The 21,182-nt window shown below is 38.2% G+C and overlaps 5 protein-coding genes across 6 annotated transcripts; 2 read left to right on the forward strand and 3 right to left on the reverse strand.

The window, feature by feature from the left end:
* Positions 1 to 2,229: 2,229 nt before the first annotated feature.
* Positions 2,230 to 5,911, reverse strand: LOC102217151 (tubulin beta-4B chain-like). 2 transcript variants are annotated; one of them, XM_005796833.2, is made up of 7 exons: positions 5,763 to 5,911; positions 4,703 to 4,811; positions 4,207 to 4,317; positions 3,403 to 3,647; positions 2,982 to 3,304; positions 2,531 to 2,875; positions 2,230 to 2,464 (listed from the first exon to the last, which is right to left on the reverse strand). In XM_005796833.2, the coding sequence occupies exons 1-7, from the start codon at positions 5,817 to 5,819 to the stop codon at positions 2,320 to 2,322; spliced, it is 1,335 nt and encodes a 444-aa protein (XP_005796890.1). In that variant the 5' UTR covers positions 5,820 to 5,911; the 3' UTR covers positions 2,230 to 2,319. The 2 variants fall into 2 exon arrangements, with proteins under 2 accessions (XP_005796890.1, XP_005796891.1); XM_005796834.2 differs by lacking the exon at positions 5,763 to 5,911 and adding an exon at positions 4,987 to 5,124.
* A 1,652-nt stretch (positions 5,912 to 7,563) lies between these two features.
* On the forward strand, positions 7,564 to 10,248 carry LOC102231664 (tubulin beta chain-like). Its single transcript, XM_005796888.3, has 7 exons — positions 7,564 to 7,701; positions 7,873 to 7,981; positions 8,338 to 8,448; positions 8,819 to 9,063; positions 9,162 to 9,484; positions 9,579 to 9,923; positions 9,999 to 10,248. Exons 1-7 carry the CDS (start codon positions 7,645 to 7,647, stop codon positions 10,138 to 10,140), a joined length of 1,332 nt encoding a protein of 443 aa, XP_005796945.2. The 5' UTR covers positions 7,564 to 7,644; the 3' UTR covers positions 10,141 to 10,248.
* Positions 10,249 to 10,623: 375 nt separating this feature from the next.
* Positions 10,624 to 11,820, forward strand: LOC102216903 (NADH dehydrogenase [ubiquinone] 1 subunit C2-like). The gene is made up of 3 exons (XM_005796832.2): positions 10,624 to 10,893; positions 11,181 to 11,324; positions 11,633 to 11,820. The coding sequence occupies exons 1-3, from the start codon at positions 10,755 to 10,757 to the stop codon at positions 11,680 to 11,682; spliced, it is 333 nt and encodes a 110-aa protein (XP_005796889.1). The 5' UTR covers positions 10,624 to 10,754; the 3' UTR covers positions 11,683 to 11,820.
* Positions 11,821 to 12,716: 896 nt separating this feature from the next.
* On the reverse strand, positions 12,717 to 13,299 carry LOC102216640 (mid1-interacting protein 1-B-like). Its single transcript, XM_005796831.2, has one exon. It carries the CDS (start codon positions 13,215 to 13,217, stop codon positions 12,813 to 12,815), a length of 405 nt encoding a protein of 134 aa, XP_005796888.1. The 5' UTR covers positions 13,218 to 13,299; the 3' UTR covers positions 12,717 to 12,812.
* Positions 13,300 to 14,998: 1,699 nt separating this feature from the next.
* LOC102231401 (guanylyl cyclase-activating protein 1-like) lies at positions 14,999 to 21,137 on the reverse strand. The gene is made up of 4 exons (XM_005796887.2): positions 17,799 to 21,137; positions 17,449 to 17,598; positions 16,969 to 17,056; positions 14,999 to 15,832 (listed from the first exon to the last, which is right to left on the reverse strand). Exons 1-4 carry the CDS (start codon positions 17,991 to 17,993, stop codon positions 15,696 to 15,698), a joined length of 570 nt encoding a protein of 189 aa, XP_005796944.1. The 5' UTR covers positions 17,994 to 21,137; the 3' UTR covers positions 14,999 to 15,695.
* Between the last annotated feature and the right edge of the window lie 45 nt (positions 21,138 to 21,182).

Here is a 21,182-nt window from a genome sequence, read left to right on the forward strand (position 1 = left end):
TCAAAATATGAAGGGTAATTTAAACATTGAATTGTTCAAATACTGCTGCCATAAAAACCTGCTGTGAATAGTGACAGATGACAAATTATGATCATAAAATGCTTTGAACACAACCAAGACGGTTACTCTTACTAAAATAATAACAAATGTTTTGTAATAGTTTACAGTTGTCACTAGAGGGCAGCCTTAAACTCTTTGAGATAATGTGTTAGGGGCTAGTTCACAATTTTTCAGATTTGTGTTGAATTTGTGTAAATATCACTGTTAAGGACCCGTGACAAAAAAGGTTTTCATAGCATAACACCAAGGTGAAAACCTTTATTAAAATCTATGAACATACAAGAAAAAGTATTAAGTTAGTAATGCAGTGCAATCAATAAAATGGTAAATAAGTCACAATCAGAAAGTTGTTAAGTCTCAAAAGATGGACTGACTTGTCAGAGTTTCAGTAAAAGAGCTTTGAAACAACTTATCATCTGAGCAGTAGATGCGAGTCTGGTCAGACTGGAGGAGTTACAATATCTTGAAGACACTAGCCTTCACAGTCCTAGTGAAAAATTATGAGCAACGAAAGGTTTGATTAGTGAACAAACAGCTCACTTCTATGTAGCAAAACATTCAAGATGCTCCAAGAGACAGTATTACTGATTTAAAAGGGCAGTATAACATTTTCTGCACAGATGGTGCCATTTTATAGCACAATCAAGTCACTATGTTATCTTAAGTTGATATAAAAATGCTGTTTATATCAAACATAACGTAAAAGAAATTCGACTTCCCATCATAGCCATGTCTGACACCTTGAAATTGGCCCCTGTCTCTTTAAGAACCTTCAACCATTTCTAACATTACCCCTTCAGCACATCACCACAACACCTTGGACATTATTGGTTTGATACTTCAATACAGCAGAAACCATTGAAAGGCAATAATTGGCTTCACCTGTACAATGCTGCCCCACCGGGAGGAAAACCACTAATTTCTGCTAAGGCCAGAGGTTCCCAAACAACATTTGTTTGTGGGCAGGGATTCCCTTTGCAAACACACACACAATGCTTACAAAATGTGCAAAGAAACATCAACTTTAAGAATGTTTTTTCTTACTTTTATTCTCTATTCAATAATTGTTTACATTGGTTTAGCATAAATACTCTTTCATACCTTCTGATTTTAGTTGGCTCTGCTATGCCAGAAGTAGCTTGACAGACGGCAAATAACGTTTCAATACATTATTTTTTATTATTTTGTTTACCTCTTATATTTCATATTGATTGAAAAAAGGATTCAATTTTATGATAAAAAAAAGGAAAAATCATTAAATCAATTTATGAAGATTTAAACTAAATATACGTCGTTAGCAAGAAGAAAAAAGCCGTTTGGCGATGTCCTATAAAAGTCCTGTTGACTGTAATAGTGTTATGTCACCAAAGGTTTTATCTTCTGAAAACAAAACAGAAAAAAATACCTGAGTTCATCACTGGAAACGGCTGTAAACTATTTTTATAAGACCTTTTTAGACCACATAAATTAATATTAAATAAAAAATCCTGAAAAATATAATGACTAATTAAAGCTACACCCAAATTATTACTTCTCACAGATCTACATTGAAAGTAATTCTATCAAGCAGTTTGAAGGAAATGAAACAGGTCCACATTCTGTCAGGGAAAACTACCCTGGCAAATGTGCATTTGTAAGTGGTTCTAATACATTTTGCATTGAAAAACCACAATGCATCTACAGCTTTAATGGCAGCACACAGATCATTAGTAGAGGCTGACATGATAACATAGTTTAATGCTACATAAGAAAAATTTCCCTTCACTAAGTTCAAATTGGAAATATTTCACGAGAAAAATGACTTGAATGTAATGAAATGTCTAGTTCAAGATGTTCATAAGATCCATAGCCCTTAAAACACCTTCTAATTTAGATTTTCTTAGATTTATCTTGACATGTTGATATTTCACCTCAGAGGCTATTTAAACACTGCCAGTAATTCTGCTTCAAATAAGATATTACTGAAAAAGTTCTGAAAATTGACATTATTCTTAATCATTTACAGGTCAGTATTACCTTAATTTAACAATGATTAAAAAAAAAGTCAACCTTTAAAAGTGCAATGTTAAAAATGCCATGCGGTCAAACATTTGGGTAGATCTAACTACTGTGCTGGTGCATCTATGAAAAAATATTAGGTGCACCAGTGCAAAAAATTAGTCAAGAGCAAAAATTTTCCATTTATTTCTCATCCTCCATCCAATTATGTAAGGTAGCTTGTAGTACTGCAACCCCCACTTTGAAAAATATTACAGTAGTTTAGGCATCTTCTTCACCCTCTTCTTCAAACTCTCCCTCCTCCTCTGCGGTGGCGTCCTGGTACTGCTGATATTCCGACACCAAGTCATTCATGTTGCTCTCCGCCTCAGTGAACTCCATCTCGTCCATGCCCTCACCGGTGTACCTGTGACATGACAGCATCAGACTCTACGCAGCGCACCAGCACACCACTGTGCCTCATCTTACTCACCAGTGAAGGAAAGCCTTGCGGCGGAACATGGCGGTGAACTGTTCAGAGATTCGCTTGAAGAGCTCTTGAATGGCTGTGCTGTTTCCGATGAACGTAGAGGACATCTTGAGTCCACGCGGGGGGATGTCGCAGACGGCTGTCTTTACATTGTTTGGAATCCACTCTACAAAGTAGCTGCTGTTCTTGTTCTGCACGTTCAGCATCTGCTCATCCACCTCCTTCATGGACATCCGGCCTCGGAAGATGGCGGCGACTGTGAGGTAACGGCCATGGCGTGGATCACAAGCTGCCATCATGTTCTTGGCATCAAACATCTGTAGGGTGAGTTCAGGAACTGTCAGGGCCCTTGGAAAAGACAGACATTCAGTAAGATTTCTGTTTGTAAAAACATTATAATATTACAAACATTATTGTTATAATACAAGAGCGGTTTCAGGGGCAGCATCTTTACCTGTACTGCTGGCTGCCTCGGCTCGTCAGGGGGGCAAAGCCTGGCATAAAGAAGTGCAGTCTGGGAAACGGTACCATGTTAACAGCCAGTTTCCTTAAGTCAGCGTTCAGCTGACCAGGGTACCGTAGACAGGTGGTTACACCACTCATGGTGGCCGAGACCAGGTGGTTCAGATCACCGTAAGTAGGGGTGGTAAGTTTTAATGTACGGAAGCAGATGTCATACAGCGCCTCATTGTCAATGCAGTAGGTCTCATCAGTGTTTTCAACCAGCTGATGGACAGAGAGGGTGGCATTATAGGGCTCCACCACAGTGTCTGACACCTGCCATGGGGAGAGAAGAATACCTAGTTTAAGATTTGAAGGAAGCAGCTATGAGGCAAAGCATCATATCTGAACACGAGTGAATGCAGGATATAAACCTTAGGCGATGGCACAACACTGAAAGTGTTCATGATGCGGTCTGGGTACTCCTCCCGGATCTTGCTGATGAGGAGTGTGCCCATGCCAGAGCCGGTGCCTCCTCCCAGGGAGTGGGTGAGCTGGAAGCCCTGCATGCAGTCGCAGCCCTCTGCCTCTTTTCTCACCACATCCAGGACAGAGTCCACCAGCTCAGCTCCTTCCGTGTAGTGGCCTTTAGCCCAGTTATTACCAGCGCCACTCTGGCCTGTTGGAGATCAAAATATTTAAGAAAAATAAAGTCTGCTTGCTTTCTAAAAAGTCCAATACTTCATTTAGAGAATGACATTGCCATTGACTAATTGGCATCATAGTTGACATCAGCGATAAAATGTATTGACAATTTAATGAAATGCCTTTCTTTTTCAATATTTCTTAAACTTCAACTTAGTCAAGTGGTTTCTTTCAAACACCTGGATGTGTTAACGTATCTATCAATTTGGGGAGACAACATCACAGAGGCAACATCAGCTTTAGCTCTGTCCTCTAATCACATCTAACAGTGTAGACGGTCTTACACATTAAAGGAACATTCTTTTTCTTTTAAAAATGCATGCTTCGCTGAAATAAAATCTGTTTATTTTGTGGAGTCTTTTGCCAATAATGTTTGACAATTACCAACTGAACAGCCAGGTTTCTTTGTGTGAAAAAAAAAAAAGTTTTGAGAAATTAAACAGAAAATGAACATTCCAGTTTTGGTTGGCAGGCCTATAGGGCCATTTCATTTTTTTTAAACCAAAACAAAATGCTTCCAGTAATATACATACCAAAAACAAAATTGTCAGGTCTAAACACCTGCCCAAAAGGACCAGACCTCACAGAGTCCATTGTGCCTGGCTCCAAGTCAACCAACACCGCACGAGGGACATATTTTCCACCTAGTAGAGAGAGAGAGAGGAAAATTATGCAAAGACGCAGTGACATCTTCGCATGCTTGACTAAACAAAAATGGTGTAAAAAAGTATCAAAAATGATTTCTGGAAAACAATATGAAATGCATATCAACATGAAAATGTGTATTATAAACTGTTTGGGGTAGTTGTTGCCATAATTCGTTTTTAGCAGTTATGAAAGAAAAATGATAACAACTGGTAGCTTGGATTTTTGTGCATCATTTAAACGGTTGCTTAGTAACAATTAAAGTCAAATGAGGCCATGTAACGGTCCTCTGGTGGACGGTAACGGTACCAAAATGTTTCCTTGAGATATTTAATAACTTCACCTCCACTAAGTAAACATCTGTGAAGCAAAGTATGAACAAACCTGATGCCTCGTTGTAATAAACGTTGATCCGGTCCAGCTGTAAGTCGCTGTCTCCGTGGTATACCCCGGTTGGATCGATGCCATGTTCATCACTTATTACCTCCCAGAACTAGAGAGAGGAAAAAATATTAAACTAACGGATTGAGCAGCAATATAACGGAAACCAACGGCTATGAATAGTATTTTTGGCTAACTGTTTAAGTTTTTTGGCTTTAAACTAAATCTAACTTCTCAGTCGGTGTCTCCACGAATTTAGACCATAGTCTTACATATATTTTTCTTACCTTTGCTCCAATCTGGTTGCCGCATTGGCCTGCTTGAAGATGAACAATTTCCCTCATTTCTATGAAAGTTCGACGAGAATTTTTTTTTTTAGTTTTTTTTTTGTTTGTTTTGTTTTTTTTAACGAGCAAAGTTGTGCCTGCTGCAGTACTCCAAAGAATGGGGTAAAAAATTATGCGTAACGATTATTATGGAAAGCCACACACGCGATTGGACAACGAAGAAGTCATAAACGGCATTTGATTGGTCGATTCAATTTTGACTGTGACGTCTTAGTAACCAAAACAGCGTCGCTGGTGTTTTATCACTGTACTTAAAAGAAAATTGGTTTAAAATCGAATGTAACCACTACTATTTAAAGTAAGTAAGGTATTTTATTGTCAACGTACACAAGCATAACGAAATTGGGGCCATAGTTCTTATAACTTAGTTTTCAAAAAAGGTATAAAGAATAAATCTGTAATTAAAGCAAAAATAAATAGAAAGTAAATAAACAATGTAAAATGAATTAATGACATGCTATTTCATTTTGTATGTCCAGACAGCCTTTCAGCTAACTGTTTTTTTTTTTTTAATATTCCGGTTGAACAGCAAAGTAACGGAAACAACGGCTACGAATATCTTTTTAGCTAACGGTTACGTTAAGGGTTTTTCGGCTCAAACTAAGTCTAACTTCTCAGTCGGTATTATTATATAACATTTTCTTTGTATAGCGCATGTCTAAAAACTCAAAGACACTATAGAGTATACAAAATGTATTACAAGTATATTTTCTTACCTTTGCTCCAATCTGGTTGCCGCATTGGCCAGCTTGAAGATGAACAATTTCCCTCATTTTTATCAAAGATTTTTCTATCGCTCAACTAGCAATATATTTTTATTATTTTTATTTATTTTTGTATTTTTAAATAAGAACAATGTTGCGCCTGCTGCAGTACTGAAAAGAATGGCTGAATGAATGATTCCAAACCAAACACGCGATTGGACAACGACCGAATCGTGAGCGTATTTGATTGGTCGGTTCAATTTTGATTTGCGTGAGCAACGTTAGCTGAGTCACCTTAGTAACTAAAAACATTTAATAGCGTAGTTGTTTATTTTTGATGCTAGTGGAGTTAGCATTAGAGACATACATTGGAAATGTATATATGAATTTGTTTGTTATATAGGAACAAGCATAAAATGTGAAGCGTTTCTCAATTATGTTGTGTGGAGTTGAGCTTGGGAAGCAAACAGTTCGTCCTAGCTCGTTCACAAGAAGTTTGGGAAGCTTAAACAAATGTGTTAAACACAAGAGATTCTGCGACTGTCTTTGAAGTTCCCATGTATCATACTTGGGAACTTCAAAGATTTCCCTGAAAATTTCACCTTCAGACAGGTGAAATATCCCCACCTCCTCGCCCTCAGCCCACTTTAGCAAATAAAGAGCAAATGTTTCCGACTTTACTTGTTATGAGAGGAATAAACACACTTAAGAAGTTTTTGAAACAATAATAGCTCCTATATATGGAGAGGAACAACTGATTTCAGATAGCTGAAATATTTGGTGCCCTCCCATAACGTTGGCAATTAAAGAGGAAATACTTTCAAATTCTCAGGGATTGTGTTGTGTGATAGTAGGACTGAGCGACCTAAATTTCAAGATGATTGGTTAATTCTTGTCCCATGGGGCAACAAAACATTAGGAAGTGTAATTTTCAGGCTGAAACATTGTTTTCCTCTTTGATCGTTCTAAAACCATTTATTTTCTATTGAAAAGAGAGGAAGTATGTTCTCATATAGAATCACAGAAAAATAGTTTAAGGTATTTAATACAAATGCCATGTAATACAAAGGACATGTAATCTTAGACCAATAAATGACATTAACCTGTTTAATCCAAAAATTATTTCTCTGCAAAATAAGTGCATGCATTTCAATCCTTGGACAGCCATAGCATATAATATTTGCTAAATATTACCATACATTTCATGTTGGCTATGTTAGGTTTTATGCTCGGCAGCAATGGTTGCCAGTGAGAAACTAAGTCTAGATTACATAAATATTTACACACCTAAAAATAAGAAAAATAATTACATGCATAACCTATTATAGCCATATGGTTACAAGTGTGTTCAGGTCTGTTTTAGATACATCCAGATTCAGTGCCACATCATGTCTCAATGTGCCAAATTACCTTTAACCTAATTCGGTCATTTCATAAGTGAAGCAAAGTCAAATTATCATGCACAAATGTGCATCCTGGAGGAAATTCTCCCTGTTCCACCAGGCCGTGAAAATGGTCGGATCCGCCTCTCCCACTGCAGTGCGCCAGACAAAGGGGGAACAGATTTTCACAGGGGAACAGAAAGTCCTGCATTTAACAGACGTACTCAACATCTGGGGAACAGTGTTTGTCTACAACAGTGGTACTGGAATCGTTTTTGGTTACCAAGGTAGTGCACGACGTTCACACCAATCAAAATTGAACGGACCAATCAAAGGCCGTTTACGATTGGCTCGTTGTCTCATCGCCTAGTCGTTTGGCTTTCCATAGTCAACGTGGAGCATCATTCTTCTCTGACCCCCACCCCAATGGAGTACTGCAGTAGGCACAACTTTGCTCGTTAAAAAAAGAGAGAGAAAATTTGCCTTGAACAATTGGAAAACCTTTCATAATAATGAGGGAAATTGTTCATATTCAAGCTGGCCAATGCGGGAACCAAATTGGATCAAAGGTAAGAAAATATATTTGTAAAGTGGAGGCCTAAATTCATGAGGACACCGACTGCGAAGTTAGATTATTTTGAGGCCAATAAATAAATAATGAACATAATAGCTAAAATGCAATTAATATACGCTGCTGCTCAACCCGTTAGTGTAATAGTTTTTCCTCTCTTTCGTTGTAGTTCTGGGAGGTAATAAGTGATGAACATGGCATCGACCAAACCGGGCGATACAACGGAGACAGCGACCTGCAGCTGGAACGGATATGCGTTTATTTCAACGAAGCCTTAGGTTTTATTCATATTTTACTTCCCAAAAGAAGTTATTCAATATCTCAAGAAAACACTTTAGAACCGTTAAAATCCACTAGAATGCCGTTACATTGCCTAATTTGAATTTAATTTAATGGTTACTAAGCATCTGTTTCAATGACGCACAAAAGTCCAAGCTACAAGTTGCTACAGTAAACGAATTATGACTACAACTGATGTTCTGCAAACAGTTTTTTATCCACATCTTGCACATTGAAATGAATTTCATATTGTTTTCCACAAATTATTTTTGATCTTTTTGTCCAATTTTACTTTGTCAAGCAGGCAAAGATGTTACTGTGCATAATTTTTATATCCTCTTCCTCTCTCTACTAGGTGGAAAATATGTCCCTCGTGCCGTGTTGGTTGACTTGGAGCCAGGCACTATGGACGCTGTGAGGTCTGGTCCTTTTGGGCAGGTGTTTAGACCTGACAATTTTGTTTTTGGTATGTATATTACTGGAAGCATTTTGTTTAAGTTTAAAACATTTACTTGACCATATAAAGAGGTATGGCTGATGTTTCCATGCTAAAACCTGTACCTTAACACATGCAGGTGTGACATCAATCGCCCAACAGCAAACTGCACCTACTGGCTTCTCTAAACATACAGCTGTTCGAAAGAAAACCACCCGATTTTGTTCAAGTTTCGAAAATCTTGGGGAAAAAAACATTTAATTAAATTATGAACTATGATGACAACTAGTCATGGCAATATCATCCCCTCAATCGATTCTTAAACTTTTAATTCAAGACTTGATTGAATTAAAAAAGCTGACATTTATATTTTTTAATAAAATATATTGACCTCCAACAGGCCAGAGTGGCGCTGGTAATAACTGGGCTAAAGGCCACTACACGGAAGGAGCTGAGCTGGTGGACTCTGTCCTGGATGTGACAAGAAAAGAGGCAGAGGGCTGCGACTGCATGCAGGGCTTCCAGCTCACCCACTCCCTGGGAGGAGGCACCGGCTCTGGCATGGGCACACTCCTCATCAGCAAGATCCGGGAGGAGTACCCAGACCGCATCATGAACACTTTCAGTGTTGTGCCATCGCCTAAGGTTTATATCCTGCGTTCACTCGTGTTCAGATATGATGCTTTGCCTCATAGCTGCTTCCTTCAAATCTTAAACTAGGTATTCTTCTCTCCCCATGGCAGGTGTCAGACACTGTGGTGGAGCCCTATAATGCCACCCTCTCTGTCCATCAGCTGGTTGAAAACACTGATGAAACCTTCTGCATTGACAATGAGGCGCTGTATGACATCTGCTTCCGTACATTAAAAATTACCACCCCTACTTACGGTGATCTGAACCACCTGGTCTCGGCCACCATGAGTGGTGTAACCACCTGTCTACGATTCCCTGGTCAGCTGAACGCCGACTTGAGGAAACTGGCTGTTAACATGGTACCGTTTCCCAGACTGCACTTCTTCATGCCAGGCTTTGCCCCCCTGACGAGCCGAGGCAGCCAGCAGTACAGGTAAAGATGCTGCCCCCGAACCCACCCTTATTTAATAACAAAGCCCCACTTTTTCTAAAAAAATTCTTTTTACTGAATGTCTGTCTTTTCCAAGGGCCCTGACAGTTCCTGAACTCACCCGGCAGATGTTTGATGCCAAGAACATGATGGCAGCTTGTGATCCGCGCCACGGCCGTTACCTCACAGTCGCCGTCATCTTCCGAGGCCGGATGTCCATGAAAGAGGTGGACGAGCAGATGCTGAACGTGCAGAACAAGAATAGCAGCTACTTTGTAGAGTGGATTCCAAACAATGTAAAGACAGCCGTCTGCGACATCCCACCGCGTGGACTCAAGATGTCCTCTACGTTCATCGGAAACAGCACAGCCATTCAAGAGCTCTTCAAGCGCATTTCGGAGCAGTTCACCGCCATGTTCCGCCGCAAGGCTTTCCTTCACTGGTGAGTAAGACTCAGTGATGCACAGTGGTGTGTTGGTACACTGTGTAGATAGATTCTGATGCTGTCATGTCACAGGTACACCGGTGAAGGCATGGACGAGATGGAGTTCACCGAGGCGGAGAGCAACATGAATGACTTGGTGTCGGAATATCAGCAGTACCAGGACGCCACCGTAGATGACGATGGAGAGTATCAAGAGGATGAAGAAGATGCCTAAGACAATGTTTTTCAATGAGGGGTCTGCAGCCACCCGGATGGCCTCCAAAGGGTTCTGTGGGGGGCCTCAGAAATCTGGAGGGAAGATGAGGAATAAATGCAAAAACAATGCTACAACATTTTTTGCACTAGTGCCTACCGTTTTTTCTTAGGTGCGTCAGCACAAACGTTAGATGTACCCAAATGTTCAACCACATGGCATTATTTAATATCACAGTTTTACAGGTTGACTTTTTTTTTAAAAATCGCGGTTAAATTAAGGTAATATTAACTTGTAAATTATAGCGATTCTAGTAAACTAGATCTAATCTACTGATCTAGTAAAATAATAATTTCGACTTCACTTTCGTAAATTTATTGATTTATTATTATTTTTATTTTTTTACTTTTACATTTTTTTGTAGCGTGGCCTCCATCGTAATACTGCACTCACTTTGCATCTCACGTAACTGAACCCATCTTTAGTGGAACCTTAACAGTCCTCATTTGTTGTACCCGGACACTTCATTCGCTTGCACGCCCGTCCTTGACTTCCCACAGAGAGGTGATAGGTAAAACTACCCAGGCGATAGATCGAGACAAAAACCTACATAAAGTAGATTAAACATTGTCGTTATGGGGATTGTTCCAGAGGACGGAAAGGGTCTCCCTCCTCCCGGAATCGTTAACAGGAACTCGGTGTGGCTGTCCGGTATTGGCTGGTTTAGCGCGATGCTCAATAACGCTTTCAACCACAGGCCGCCTCTGAAGTCAGGTTAGCATTGTTGTTTCTGTTTTGATCTGCTGAGAAAGTCGACCAGACACTGCGCATTCTGCCTGCATTGTAACATTAACACAGTTATGCATTTCGGTTTTTAAACTGTTAATGTCTTGTTTTGTTTTATTGGTGCATTTTTTCTATGTAAAAGGTGTTGTGATGTCCATGACTCCGAGTCAGTTTGCCTGCCTTGCAGTTAACGGTCACATTATAATTTGAGATCTACAAAATTGTCATTCTGAGAGACAACACTGAAAGTAGTTGCATCCTATTTTATTTTTCAGGTGTTCATCGGCAGTTCCTTTTTGCAACTATTGGCTGGTACATCGGTTATCATCTTACAAAATATGAAAACTACACGTATGCCAGGCTGGACCGAGACATGAATGAGTATGTTAAACTCCACCCTGAAAGATTTGAAACTAAAGGTTAGTAGTTTTGCTTTTCACATTTTAGTCCCTTCTTCATAAGGGTTTGCTTAGAAAACGTGTTATAAAATGCCACTGATGTATCTATGGCATGTTCACTCTGTTGATATGGTGGTGCCTAAATACAGCTGTCATCAATTCATTACCTTTAAGAATTACACCATGTTTAAAAAAATAATTACAACGCGTGTCAACTACTAAACATTATTTAGAAGTTATAATTCTGATTGAACCTATACGTTAGTTTAAACCACGGCTGCCCATATTTTTGTTCTAATGTTTTGTCTCCATGTCTTTCATATCACCAGAAAAAAAGACCTTTGCAGAGATTGTCGAGCCGTTCCATCCAATTCGCTGAGTCTCAGTGGGCGCCGGGGGGACAAACAGAAGAATAAAGAGAGGACAGACAGTTTTCTATTAGGCAGCCTGTTTGTGAAATCTGCAATGTATTGTATGAACTATAGAGATGTAAATAAAAACAAACCCTACTAAAATGTGTACTTGTCCTAATGTAGTATTCAGAAAGCCCTGCGGTGGACTGTCGACCTGTTCAGGGTGTACACCGCCTCTCGCCCGTTAACAGCTGGAGATCGGCACCAACAGACCTCCCAAACACCCACTAGGGATAAGGCTGTATGATAATGGATGGATGGATAGTATACAGAAATTGACAAGTTTTTTTTGTCTTTATTTACAAATCATAAGTTTCTTTAATGACTCCTAGTTCATTTATTTATTATTTTGGCTGTAATCAAATGAGCTTTTACTGGCTAAGACCATCTTCTAGTTTTAAAGGAGGTTTAACCTGCTAACTCAGGTTTTGTGCTATTTAATATTTCTAAGATTTATAAGACACAACTATTTTATGTGGAGCTGCACCAATCATTTGGCCTAAGATTTTACTTGCCAAATTTGATCAACCTTTATGAGTGACCAACAAGTAAATACTTAAAAATTGGACATCTTCTTTTACATGTTAAGTGCTTTAAAACCAAGAATGAATAAGAACGGTCTGAATGATGCTGCTCTAGTTTTAATTTTACAATCAAATAGAATAAACTATGATGAGACAAAGATGTACTGCATATCTTTCCAGTTATTTTTTCAAAACTGACAGTAAATTAAGAGATTAGAAAATTATTGCTATTCCTTATGCCTCAAAAACATCCCTGATGTTTAACAAAAGTGGACTGAGGAAAATATGTCTGGAGATGGAAACAAAGTGGAAACTTTTACCTTGGATACAATACAAAGATCTGGGGGGAGGAAACAGCATTTCACCATTCAAAATGCTAATCACTAATTAATGGCTACATTACTAATTACAAAAACTTATGGCATTATTTTCAGGACAAATTAGCTACTCTCTACAAGCAAATGAAACACAAGTTGTCAGTTTTGCTCAAGTCCATTTATTCCACATCCATGAAGTTTAAACGTTTACAATAAAACCCTGAAGGTCAATGTCTGCAAACAAATGTTTTGACGTTAATTTGCCAATCCAATTATGTCCAAGTATTTGTCAGTGAGGCTCCGGGTCTCCTTTGTGAGGTCGCTCATCACAGAAAACAGTCCTCTCAGGTGGAAGAGAAATAATGCTTCAGGATCAGCTTCCAGGAAAGGCTCCAGGGTCTTGGTGAATGTGGCGATTTTGGCCTTCTGATCGTCCAGGGGAACCAGGCTGCTCTCCACTGTGTTTCGAATGGCCTTCAGCATCAAGTAGTTGGCGTAGAGATCTCTGCAGGTCTCATCCGCTGCTTCGCAGTCAGAGGGGACGTCTCTCAGCAGGCTTGGCAGGAGGATGGTCTTCTCCATGTCACCGACGGCTGAGCTGTATCGCTTCAGGGTCAGAAGCATGCTGTTTCTGTTGAATTTGGATTCGGCAGACTGCATGATTCAGATGGATGTGGATGGCTGTTCCTGAGCAGTGGTGGCAGACAGCAGGTAGATTTATGCAGTGCAAAGCTGAAGGGAAAAACTGCTTTTTAAATGATGAGCCAAGGTGGGCTGATCAGTGCATCATCCGATATATTTAGGCAACATATGGGTGCTATTTGAAGTCAAACCTTATCTTTGTTTACTTTACACAACTCACAGCCTGATATATTTTTGTGTTTTTAACTGCAAGCACCAAAACGTTCCTCTGTGGAATCATTAACCATGACAGACAGGCATGATGTCTGAATGACCTCTGAGCATGGGCTAATGAGTTTATATCGACCCAAATTTCCAAACAAATATAACTTTGGTAATAAGGGGTAAAACTAAACTTAAAATATAAGAGGCAAATCCAGGAAACTTCAAGGTCTGTCAGAAGACAAGTGTTTTTAGGTCTGTAGACAGTTTAAGATATGAAGGGTGATTTAATACATTGTACTGTTTAAATGTTCACACACTCCAAACATGCTGTTATGGAAATCTGCTCTAAATAGTGACAGAAGACTCACAAATAATTTATCATGGAATGTTTAACACAATAATCAGTTACCTTCACCAAAAATAATAATAAAACTGTTATGTAATAGTTGACAGTGGGTCACTAGAGGGAAGCCTGGAGCTCTTTGGCATAAGGTCTTAAAGGGATAGTTCAGGATCTTTTAAAGCGAGGTTGTTTGAAAGGTTATTAATATCTTCCAAGGTATTAACAATAACCCGCAGTTTATAACTGCACTGCATTTTCATTAAATATAAATACAGATAAGTTGATACCAGAAGCTGAAGCCAAGCAGCTAGTCTGAGAGATCAAAACTACACAAACTTATACAATCTGAAAACATACAATGTCTTAAATGTCCCCACGGTTTACATGAATGCTATTCAATAACCATAATCACATATGCATTAAATTATTTACAGAAAAGCCTGTTTGTTTACACAGAAAATGGTGTCTGGAGGCGATGAAAACAGAAAATCAAAAGCATTTTCAGTCAGAGTAACTGCCTGTTTGAACAGAAGAGGGATGTGAATTGTAAAATATTACAGCAGCCTAGGGGAAGGTTGTTTTATAGATGTTTACATGTATATTTTAAGTAAGTAATTTGGACCAGAAAGATTTTCCTTTTTCTTCCTCAGTATTTGGCTAACACAGCCCACTGTCCAATAACTGGGCAGTAAGCTATGTTACCCTTATCTAAGAATATGACTGGACTGTTCTACATCGAACATTTAAAAAAAAATTTTAAACTATGATTTATTTTAAAAAGTAACACACTTTTTCAAAACGGGTTTCTATGAAGGAGCAGCTGGAGGTATTTACCCAGAATATTCATGCAAGACCCAACACAGACATGAATATCACAGGTGGTACACTGCCTCCCACCCAGTTTCCTCTGGAAAAACATGATCAGCTTCTGTGTAATTAATGTAAACATGACAACGCTTTACAAGTTTATAAAGTAGCATTTTCAAAAGCTGTGAAGCTCTCAGATTTTGAGACAATCTGCTGTGATCTCAGGCCCTCTTTGACGAGCCATCAGCTTCAGTCTGCATGTCCAACAAATCTGGATTTATGACCAAAAATAAATAAATACCAAGATATTATCATCTGTAAATCTAATAATATCTCCTCATACTTTCACTTTATAAATCATTTTAAAATGCATTCATATAGCCATAAACACTATGCCCCTTGTAGACAGAATAATAACACGTCCATATTTCTATTTAAAATTATGCCTATTTCTAATGTTTTATTGTTTCATATTTACAATTACATGTAGCAATACTGTAAACCAAAATAAAATAAGACACTCAGTTATGTCATTTTAGCTTTTGCAGGTTTAAATAAATGTCTTCCACATGTGGATTGCATCTCCGACAATGATTTTGACAAATAAATCTTTCAAAAAGTGAAACAAATTTTAAAACAAACACTGTACTATTCATAAAGGCATCACTTTCATATTAATAACATACTGCAACATATTGTAACATCCACAATATAACCTGTACATACAGAAAACATTCTTTATGCTTGCTGCACCTGTAGGTACTGTTTGCATTTTTAACTTCAACAACCAACAGAAAAAGGTTTTGAATTCAGCAGAACTGTTCAAGATTCAGTTTGATCTCAAGATGTTTGCTTTGAACTGACTAGTTAAAAATGCATAGAATTTACTCCATAATTTGCACAACCTGGAACCACGACTCGAAACCTCCCCAACAGTCACAAGCAAAATCTTTTGCAAAAATGTTTTAATCCTAAATCAAAACCGTAAATAAAGCTCTGCAAGCACAGTCTGAGTAAAAAGTGACATATCAGCCACTTCATTTGTTGCTGGCAGATATTAAGTCCAAATCCTTCAAGGACAGTCTTGCTTTTTTAATTTACAATGCATAACTCAGAAAAAATCCAGTTTGTGGAATCACATCTCAATTCACGGCGTTCCTCCTTTGACCTTTGACTATAATTTCCAAGACTTGTGTGAGATCCATCATTCTTGTGAGCATATCCATGATGTCAGGATGCTCCCTCGCTCCGCTGATGAACTCTTCCAGCGTCAACTCACCTGAGGAAATGAAAATAGAAATGAGAAGTCCATCTTACATATGTATGGGTACGGTGTAGTTAGAAATAATTAGGTTCACTTTCATTTTAGAAACTTTAAGCCACTTTTGGTTAGAGTAGCATCTTCTGAAAAGAGTGCAGCTGATCTATACATTACCCCTGCACCATAGGCAGGTGGACAATTATTATACAAGTCATGGTTTTCCCTGGGAAATTAAAATATTTTTAAAATGCTAACCATTCCAGGGGTCTCAAACTCCAGTCCTCGAGGGCCGCAGTCCTGCAGTTTTTAGATGTGCCACAGGTACAAAACACTGGAATGAAATGGCTTAATTACCTCCTGCTTGTGTAGATCAGTTCTCCCAGCCTTGCTGATGACCTAATTATTCTTTTCAGGTGTGGTGCAGCAGAGGCACATCTAAAAGTTGCAGGACTGCGGCCCTCGAGGACTGGAGTTTGATACCCCTGGCACTTAAAAGTATTTTTCTTTCATTAACCATGTTTAATTTAACAACAACTACAGCCTTAAATAAAAATAGAAAAAAATCCAGCAGGTGTTTCAAAATCAGCCTTTGGAGAACCAATTCATTGAAACTATATACAGTAAGCAGCAGGGAGAATGGCCCATTTCTCATCCTTGTGATTGAGAATAGACTAAAACAAAACTCTAAAAGAGGAAGTTATGTCTCTTAACATAAACGTATCTACCAATATATTCAGAAAAATTATATTGCTTTCTTGTTTCATCAGAATATTAAGCATTTGTTTAATATTAGGTCATTGTTGAGAATCTAAAAAGCAAAATCACTGCAATACACCTGGTTCACATTTTAGTTTAACTTGCTTTCAGTTTGCAGATTTTAAAGTTTGGACACCACTGGTATCCCAACACATATTTTTGTCTTTGAATGGCCCAATCATAGTCCAGACCTTACTCCATTTCAGAAACCGCTGCAATTTAACATAGCTTGCTTGAGGTATTTTACAAATCAGATTAGATAAAAATGTTCCTTTCTAGATGTAAAAAAAAAAAAAAAAATCGTCCACTTCTTGGCTATACATTACATTGTTTTGCTCTATCACCTATAATCCCACTAAGACACAAGCTCAAGCAGTGAAAATACCGTAGTGTGTTACCTTCTCCTTTGACGTCAATTTTCTCATATATAAGAGTCACAATTGTCTCTGGAGGTATCTCGTAACTTCTGGTGATATCTTGAATAGCCTGTTAAGAAAATTTTACAGCAGCTTTTAAAGTTTGCAGTACATTATCAGTTTAGGTTAAAACATTGACATCTGAATTGAATAAAAAAAAAAAAAAAAACTTTGAGCTCTAATAAGTTAAATAATGGTTTTATGTGTCCTTTTAGCCTAAAATACACTTTAAATGAAAGTATATTTCACAATAAATAAATATTGAATTAATGATTAAGTGTACAAGAATTTGTCCTCTCTGGTCTGTTAGGTAACACCATATTTAGCCCTCTTATGATGTAAGAGATTCTCTGATTAGATGTCATGTCCATTTCAGGATCTGTTAATGGCTTTAAGGATTCCAGAGGCCATGCTCTGCATGTGTTAGAATGTGATTGCTAAATATTTAAGACCAAGCCGTACCTTAAATATAGTTTCCAGCTCATCCTTGTCAATTTTCCCATTTCCGTCTTGATCAAAAAGCTTGAAGTACCACTTTAATTTCTGATTTACTTCTCCCTTCAGCAATAGACTTATAGCTGCGATGTATTCCACAAAGTCTAAATAGCCATCCTGGAAAGAAAAACAAAGACAACATAAGCATCTATTCCTGTGCTGCACATTCATGTTTTCTTTAGGTAAGACCCTAAAATTTAGAATCAAACTCTTTTGTACTTTATTGAAACAGAAGCCTATTTTATCTATCATTTAGGTTGTAAATATTGCTCATATTAAGTCATTGAAGGCAGTTAAGCAGAAATGTATTTTCTTACCCCATCCATATCAAAGGTATAGAACACCTGGTCCACATAACTGTTGGCCTCTTCTGTCATGCCGTTCATGTCAAGCATTGTCTTCAGCTCAAACAGAGTGATTAGTCCTGAGGGAGATTCCCTCATGAACTTTGTGTACCAGTGATGCATGTCCTCCTCCAAGATATCATCCAGGTTTGAGCTGTAGGAGCCCATCACTCCTTTTTAGGATTGTGATTTTTGTTTTGGACACAGATCCCACAGAGGAGTGGCGGTGAAACCAATGCTTGGAGAAGATGGCACCTGTGATTTCTGTCTGACTCCCATTGCAGAGTTTACGCTTAATCTTTAAGCCCAAAGGAGAGATAACGCTTTAATTGGATAAGTGCTGAGGCTTCCAAGAACCTCAGGACATTAGGTCAAAAACAAAAGCGGAAATAAATGTCATTATCTGGCGTAACGTAATTGCATTGTGGGAGAGAGAGAAAGAGAGAAGAGATTGCGAGAGCGAGAACCTGCCTCCAGTTTGGCAGCAAGATTCAGTGTCTTATTGGTCTAGTCAAAGTCCAGACAAAAATCTGGTTAACAAACTGGATATTTTGCAAAGAAGAAACAGCAACAAATGCAGTTCCTAGATGCAACTAGATGGAGACTTTCTTGGAGGAATTGCAGAGAGGTATTTCTATATAGTATTGTCTCAAGTGGGCTGAATAAAAATTTATTTGAATAAAACAAAGTGTCATTTTCCTCTCTCTTCACAATTATACATGAGGTCTATCGCTGTAATGTGACAAAAAATCAAAAAGTTCAAAGGTTACAAATACTTTTGAAAAGCATTGAATGAAAAAACATGAACTAAGAGGATGAGGTTGCAATAAGTAACAAAACAATTTATATCAACATAGGGGTCATAAGCCCTACAGGGGTCGTGAAATTTCTGATTAGACATTACTTTATTAAATTTTTTTTCAAAATTCATATGTCATGACTGACATGTAGTTAAAATCAGACATGAAAACGTATTTCAGTCAGAAATCCACACATGCTGTAAGCAAAAATCCATTTACTAAGTCAAAAGTTCTGCATGATGTGCAAAATAAGACCATTTGTTAATGGCAGTGGCATTATTAAACAATCGTGTTTGTATTCAAACTTATATTTAACTATGAAAACAGGAAGTAAAGAAGTCACATGTTATTTGTATTAAATGCCCAGAAGTAATGCACATTTTATATATTTCTAACTCTAGTTTATTATAAAAAGACACAGACAAACATGGGCCCTTGCTCAGGCTCTCCATCAGTTTTAGGGTCCCAGAATGGTAAGAATTGAAGACCCCTGACTCTAGTGTTGAAGAATTCATGGCAGCTTTCAGAGGAACCTCTGCTGTTTGTAATAAGGCTATAAAAGCTCAGTGAGCTCAGCTGAGTAAATCTGGCTTTGGGTGGCTGACAGTTCTCAAAATAGGATTGACAGCCAGAGTCAATGTTGATCTTGCACCGCTGCCAAAGAATTAAATGCATTCATGTCAATAATTCAAGGTGACCTAATTTACTAATCAGCATATTTTTGGCTCTGCATAGGCCTGGGAACGAGCCACTCATTTCATTCAGGTGTGTTGGAGAGTGGATGTGTCTACAAGTAGGAGGATGGTAGCCTTGAACAGAGGCAGGGATTGGGGCACCTCTGATTAATACAGAGAATAATAGTTCTTTAAATTGGTGAATAGCAACTATATTTCTTCAAATGTCACTACTATTGTCTTATCACCCTGAGATTTTGTTAATATATGGAAGAACGCTCCAAATGAGCAATTGCATAGCTTTCTGTTTTAAAAGAGACATTATTTCTTTTTGGCAGCAATGGCGCCACTTGGGGAATTTCAGGGGGAACAATGGCCTCTCTTTGTAATAGCCTTCTCAGAGCCTGGCAATCACAGAATAATGTTTTTATGGATTCATTTAAAAGAAAAAGAATGAGTTGCAATGTTATTTAAGGTGCACACAAATATACTTTCTATTTTTTTCCTTGATAGTGCCTCTTTTTGAAAGCCAACTATTCTGTTACACAACAAATCTCAAATGTTACCTGAATATTTAGGTCAAAAAGTATGGGAGCTAAGAGTATTTTAAACTCCCATTGTATATTTTATGTAGGATTAAAAAGATGGTGAAAACACAAACAGTATGTCTTATGCAGGAATGCGAGCAAAATTATCTCCACAGTATAAATATATTTCGCTCAAAGTTCTACTGTAGTTGGCGTGCTGGTGAACAGAACATCCACCACTAAAACGACATACCTCCACGTTTCAGTTACATCATCCTTCTGAAAAACAGCCAAATGAAAGGTACACAGAAGCTTTCTAGACAGGTGAGAAATGCAATATCTGTCCACAAAGCTGAAGAATAGATAGTTGGTCTTGCGTGCGGAGCCAATGTACACATAACAAATAAGTATGATAGAAAATTTTCACATTAATATCAAGGCTGGTCATCAACTTTTCCAGGCTTCTGATTTTGGCCCACTGTGTATTTGTGTAGGTGTATCCTGTTTAATCTTTCAGTTTTGGTCTCTTACTACAATATTATTGTTACTGGCCCCCATTTGGCCACTCCTTACAAAACATTCTAGGAGTGGTTCTGTTAAGAACCAGCTGCAAAAATACTTACAGTGTCTGAAAAATGGAGGTGGATCAAAAAAAGGCTGGACCTCAATCCTTCATCTTCCACATATCTGAGATGGGATTACAGGGGCAGGATGGAGACTCGGAAAACACTATTCACAACAACATCCTCCAGCTCCTTCTGGGAGTATCTCAAAAATTGGTGGATTGCTCCCTCTGGGGTCAGGGTCAGACTTTGCCTTACAATGCTGGATTAGACTGGTTCCATATTTAGTTGATATTGCTTCATCTTCGAAAATTCTAAGAAACATTAATTTTTCCATCTTGTACTAATCTTGTTTTATCATGACGACTGGAAAAATTACAGCAGATTGTTTTAAAATTCTCGTAAATGGCATATTTTATTGTAAGACAAAATCTGTGGTACAGTCTACAGGGGGATTATTAAAGGATACTGTGCTTTTAAAATCTCCTAAAACCGCAATAACTTTTCCTGGAATGATGTTCAACCAAATGGTTCCACTTCTAAAACGTGACCCTCTGAGATTTAACATGTTAAAGTCTTACTAGCTGTAGAATGAGGATAAGGTTACAAAAACGCGTGCAAACTGATTAACTGAGGCGGCTGTGTTTGTTCAAGGCGTTAAACATTTACGAGTTCAATCATAAACTGGAATAACCTTCTCTACAACCTCATTCAGGGAAAGATATCTAGTCACTGAGAGGTAAAAAAAAAAAAAAACACCCCTGGTGAGGCACACCTGCGCCCTCTGTTGTTC

The sequence above is a fragment of the Xiphophorus maculatus genome, chromosome 18, assembly GCF_002775205.1.
Source record: "Xiphophorus maculatus strain JP 163 A chromosome 18, X_maculatus-5.0-male, whole genome shotgun sequence".
NCBI lineage: Eukaryota > Metazoa > Chordata > Actinopteri > Cyprinodontiformes > Poeciliidae > Xiphophorus > Xiphophorus maculatus.

Coding starts and splice junctions, on each gene's coding strand:
- LOC102231401 (XM_005796887.2), bottom strand. CDS start 17,993: ATGGGCTCCTACAGCTCAAACCTGGATGATATCTTGGAGGAGGACATG. Junction 17,599..17,798: donor ATACCTTTGATATGGATGGG/GTAAGAAAATAC, acceptor TTTTCTTTCCAG/GATGGCTATTTAGACTTTGT. Junction 17,057..17,448: donor AGCTGGAAACTATATTTAAG/GTACGGCTTGGT, acceptor TTTTCTTAACAG/GCTATTCAAGATATCACCAG.
- LOC102216640 (XM_005796831.2), bottom strand. CDS start 13,217: ATGCAGTCTGCCGAATCCAAATTCAACAGAAACAGCATGCTTCTGACC.
- LOC102216903 (XM_005796832.2), top strand. CDS start 10,755: ATGGGGATTGTTCCAGAGGACGGAAAGGGTCTCCCTCCTCCCGGAATC. Junction 10,894..11,180: donor CAGGCCGCCTCTGAAGTCAG/GTTAGCATTGTT, acceptor TTTATTTTTCAG/GTGTTCATCGGCAGTTCCTT. Junction 11,325..11,632: donor TGAAAGATTTGAAACTAAAG/GTTAGTAGTTTT, acceptor TCATATCACCAG/AAAAAAAGACCTTTGCAGAG.
- LOC102217151 (XM_005796833.2), bottom strand. CDS start 5,819: ATGAGGGAAATTGTTCATCTTCAAGCTGGCCAATGCGGCAACCAGATT. Junction 3,648..4,206: donor ACCTGACAATTTTGTTTTTG/GTATGTATATTA, acceptor GATCTCCAACAG/GCCAGAGTGGCGCTGGTAAT. Junction 2,465..2,530: donor CGCAAGGCTTTCCTTCACTG/GTGAGTAAGATG, acceptor GTCATGTCACAG/GTACACCGGTGAGGGCATGG.
- LOC102231664 (XM_005796888.3), top strand. CDS start 7,645: ATGAGGGAAATTGTTCATATTCAAGCTGGCCAATGCGGGAACCAAATT. Junction 9,064..9,161: donor GTGTTGTGCCATCGCCTAAG/GTTTATATCCTG, acceptor TCCCCATGGCAG/GTGTCAGACACTGTGGTGGA. Junction 9,924..9,998: donor CGCAAGGCTTTCCTTCACTG/GTGAGTAAGACT, acceptor GTCATGTCACAG/GTACACCGGTGAAGGCATGG.